Source organism: Pyrus communis, chromosome 16 (assembly GCF_041283825.1).
Source record: "Pyrus communis isolate YQ-2024b chromosome 16, ASM4128382v1, whole genome shotgun sequence".
NCBI classification, from domain to species: domain Eukaryota; kingdom Viridiplantae; phylum Streptophyta; class Magnoliopsida; order Rosales; family Rosaceae; genus Pyrus; species Pyrus communis.
Window position 1 is genome coordinate 7,431,721 of NC_142580.1, and position 4,956 is coordinate 7,436,676.

At 38.2% G+C, this 4,956-nt stretch overlaps 1 protein-coding gene across 1 annotated transcript; it reads right to left on the reverse strand.

Annotated features, from left to right (window-relative positions):
• Nucleotides 1-4,315: 4,315 nt before the first annotated feature.
• On the reverse strand, nt 4,316-4,956 carry LOC137730570 (glutaredoxin-C1-like). Its single transcript, XM_068469552.2, has one exon. The coding sequence runs from the start codon at nt 4,820-4,822 to the stop codon at nt 4,439-4,441; it is 384 nt and encodes a 127-aa protein (XP_068325653.1). The 5' UTR covers nt 4,823-4,956; the 3' UTR covers nt 4,316-4,438.

Here is a 4,956-nt window from a genome sequence, read left to right on the forward strand (position 1 = left end):
TAATCCAACGGTGGACAGAAAAAAGAATTTTGTTTTTTAATTCTCTCTCACCCTCTATCATCACTACAAAAAAAATGAGCACTGCACACAAAAAATTATATGTGCCTTTTGAGGCCAAAAAGCACCAACATTTGTGCTCATAGACCAATAGCAACAGTGTAGCAACTAAGTTTGTATATGTGCCCTCTATGGGCGTCACCATTACTTATAGCACACAATATGATGTTTTGTGCCCAAAGCTAAGCACAAATACAACCCTTATTGTGTCTTACCTCTAATAAAGGCTACTGAATGTATGGTGTAAGATGGGCACAATTGCTATTTTAAAGGCTTAGATTGCTGTATAAATGTTAAAGCAAGGGCACAACTTTAAAATTGTGCCACTATTATATTTTAATAAATACAATAAAACTCCAGCACAATTAAAAATTTGTGGCATAATTGGATATTTTTATTTAAACATGGAAATCATCAGGTTGCTCATAGAACCTAATTTCCACCTAAATTTAGAAACTTACAAATCATCCATTACAAACTAAACATAAATCAACATTAGCACTAAAATAGTGAAGTTAATATATTACATAACCCATGTTCTCGGCTAAGACCGATTCATGCAACCTAACAATACAACCCATCCAAATGTTAAACCAAAAAATACATGTTATCCTATGCTGGACATACCCGGGATTGTCTATATACAACAAAATATAACATATCCAAGCTTGTATCCCCAAGTCAAACGTACTAATGGTTAAACTAGCAATATATAAACAAAATACACATCTACAAGGGCTGCTTGATGACAACTAACCAGTATTCTCACTTTGGCAGTCCTCATGCATCATAGCACTAGAAATTGGAGGTCCACACTACACATCCTTGTCATTTCCACCTTCGAAACGCGTTGAAATCTGAGCGTGTGAGCTTCCACACCCTTGCTGCTGAGTTAGGGATTCATTAATACAACTATGCCTTAGCCCAATTCTATTTTTTTTCATTTGGCCTAAAATAGAAAGAACCAAAAACTTCAAGTTAAAAAATTAGAGAAATAAATCTGAAATTTTAGAGAGACAAAGTGAGGAGAGAGAAATAGGCGGAGGACCTTGGGCGAGGAGTCCATTGACGGCTTCGTTGGGGAGGACCTGAGCGCAGTTTTTCACAATCTCCTTTAAGCTTTGCACCAAAAATTAAAAGCAACATATCATGATTGAAGAACACAGCAGCTGAAGAGCACTGCCGCAGTTCCATCAAGTAACACGACCAGTACAGCAAAGCAAGAGGGAAATATGGAGTCCTCACCTCAGGCTCGTGTGAAGAAACAGAGCTGGAGGACGCCGCCGCAGTTCGAGGTGGAGCTGGACGGGTTCAACTGCTCTAAGACTCTCGTGTCTCGTTTAGTACAACAAGTTAAGGTAGGTGGAAAAAGGATAAGAATGGCGACGGAGGCGAGAGAAGGGAGTCGGCAGCGAGATGAGGATAGGACGGAGGCGAGACCGTTTGTGTCGTGTGTCACCGAGAGAAACGATCGGCTTCATCACCAGCTCGGGCCTCATCACCCATCGACGCCACTGCTACTTCTCTCTTCGCCGTCCCGCACGCCGCTCTCATACCTGCAAAACACACAAAACCCGAACAAAATCATATGTTTCTTAGATCTGAAATTGAAGAAACTTGGCTATGAATTTGTAGAAACTAACTTGAGGATCGGAAAGATGATGGGAAGAGGATTATGAAGGTATAATTTGACGGTCTGTGGTGACAAGTGGAAGGCGGCGCTGTTGCCTGAAATATATGGACAGGAAGGATACGGGAAGGAGAGTGAAGGGGAAGGAAGAGACAGGATGAAGGGATGAGAGAGAAGACTAATATCCTTTTTTTCATCTTCAAGTTTTTCATATTTTTTTCACTGTTATTTTGCACAATTATTTTTATACGTGCCGTTTGAAATCTAAAAAGTATATAGGGCAAATAATTCGAAATGTACATTTGAGGGTGGTATTCTTATTTTATTTAAAACAAAGGGCACGAAAATATTATTGTGTCAATTTGAAATTAATAAACAATCTTACTATTGTGGAATAGAAAAAAGTAAATATGTAGAGGGCACAAAACCATATTTTTTATTTAAATATATTAAATTAGAGGGCACGAAAACTATTATTGTGTCTTTGTAAATTAATATTAAATTTTCATTTCTGATATTAAAAGGACACATGAAAATTGGATGGACATTTGGGCACAAAAGTCTCGATTTTCGTGCCCAATAATGTGTTTGTGTCAACTTTTTTTACATTTGGGCACAATACTTGGTGCCCTTTATAAAATGTGCACTGTTCCACCCTTTTAGTGTTCAAAGGGACACAAACTCCTCATCCGTGTCCTCAATTTTGTATCCATAGCCCATTTTTCTTGTAGTGCATCCTCCGGTGTCACCATTCTCTCTCTCCTCCTTCCCCGTCAGAAAAACTCTCTCTCTCCCCTTCTTCTACGGAAACCCCAAAGAAGCTAAGGATATCTGAAACTGAAATCGAAAATGAGCTACCGCTGCTGCTGCAATTCTGGAAATTGCTCGATCATATTTGTTTCGAGCTATTATTGCATGAATCGGATCCCAACCATCAAAATCTTTCAAAAATCAAATACTTATAGTCCAACACCTTATGCCTTTTGCTCTGCTTGTCTCATTTGGGGTGTCTCGTGAAAGGGGAGAGACGGAGAGAAGGGAATGGTGGGGATGGCATGAGAGAGAGAGAGAGAGAGCTGAAGATTTGTTTTTCTGTCACCGTTGTATTTCAACTCGATTAACTTTCAGTAAACAATTGAGATAATTAAAAAACAGTGTTGCCAACTTGTCATTGTTTATGCTGTAATCAGTTTTATATAGCTTCTTACTGTTACACTTCAAAACGCCAGATAAATCTTGGTAATTGTGCCTGAGTATTATTAACTAGGTAATTGTAAATGACGCGTCAACGCAGTGCGGGAAATAAATTATGCCTATCCGTTCTGGTGAGGGTTCGACTTCCTACTAATCATCCTCCTCCTAACAATTAATCATTTAATCGGTTTTGTTTGTTAAAATATATATACATATATATATATATATATATATATATATATATTAACTAGTTAATTAACTGGAGGCTATGTTGCACCAGTACTTCAAATTTGGACAAGGGTGAGTATCGGATACCTACATCCCACGATACCTTTCGATACATATCGGATACTTCATCAGAAGTATCGTTGACTTTTTGTGCAGTTGACTATCAGATACTTCTCAAATACTCTAAGGATACCATCGAAATACTCTAGAATATGGTCAAGATACTCCTAAAACATTGATCTTGAATTAAGTTAGGAATTTGGGTTGTTGTAGTTTTTAAATTCCGTTGTGGATTTGGGAGACTCGCTAGAACATTTAGAGATGGATGTAGCCCCATCAGGAAAGGATAATCATTTTGGTCCTGGGAGAGGCAAGGATCAATCTCAAGAATGTTAGGTTTTTCCAACCTATGATAAGTTGTCATAAGTCTATAAGGATTTATAGTCTTAGAGGATTAAATTGTTTTCCCAATTGGGGTTAGTTTCTCAATTGGAGTATGATTTATAACTATATTCCAATTAGGATTAATAATCGTTATTAAAGAAGACCTTTATTATGTCTATATAAAGGGGCTATTGTACTAGTTTTGAATTAGGAGGAAGCAAAACAATAAATTGTATACCACTCAAGGGATTAGAGTGAGAGAACATTGTAAAGTGTGTGCGAGAGGAAAGAAAATAGATAGTTTATTTCTTATTCTTGTTCTTTCAGGTTTTTCGTCAAGTCCTAGTTCTAGAGATTTGGCAAGATTATTATTTGTACTCATTATTGATATAGTGAAAGATTGTTGTTGCTATCCCGTGAACGTAGACACATATTACCGAACCACGTAAATTCTTGGTGTTATTTATCATGGTTATTTGTTTTCAATTTCCGGAGTTTGTTATTTTTTTCCCATTCTTAAACACGATATTCTCAACAAAGAATTAAACACTAAGCAGTGTTCTATTTTGTTAATGTTATAAGATAAAATGAATATTTCATTCACTGGATAGTGATTTAACTTATATAATGAATTATGAACATATGGAATATATTTTAGAAAAGATGTATTATTTTAATTTCCATATTTTTACTATTGTATGCTTATTTTTTAGAAATTTTTGTATCGACATACATTATCATACCAGATACCTAACTTGTATCCGTATTCGTATCCGTGCAACATGGCTAGAGGTGAATAACATGAAGAGCAGAGCAAGAAAATGAAAGTGAAATTAACATAAATATATTCCAATGTAGTTAAAACTGAACATCATCATGAACACTCTCACTCTTTTCTTTTCCTTTTTTTTCCCTGACATGCATGTAATAATTCGACGATGACGATCAGAGCCAGAGGGCCCCAGCCTCCTTAAGAAGTGGGACCAGGGACCCATTGATATGGGACGCCATGACTCTATCCATGGCGCCGACAAGCTTGCCACCAATGAACACCACCGGAACCGCCGACGAGTTGCCGAGCAACCTCATGAGTGCCCTCTCGATCTCCTTCCCTCTGGGGTCCTGGTCCAGCTCGTACACCGTTGTGTTCACCCCCATCCCGCAGAAGAGCCTCTTGACGGCATGGCACATGCAGCAGCTGCTCACGCTGAATATCACCACCGCGCTCTTCGAGGCCAGCCTTGCCACCCGCTCCAGTGGATCCCCCATGCTCATCCTCACCGGCACGTAGTACCCCCATGACTCAGCAGCTGCCTGGTAATGCATCATGATTAACAATGCACTAATACAATCCTAATCTCTCCTCTTAATTATTAATTAATTGGACCCAAAAACGAACAAAAAACCCCACTAAGTAAAATCGTAGATTGCAACTGAGAGGAGAGAAGAGAAGAGAAGTTGTT

Bases quoted from the DNA above. Each gene is read 5' to 3' on its own strand.
- LOC137730570 (XM_068469552.2), bottom strand. From the start codon at position 4,822: ATGATGCATTACCAGGCAGCTGCTGAGTCATGGGGGTACTACGTGCCG.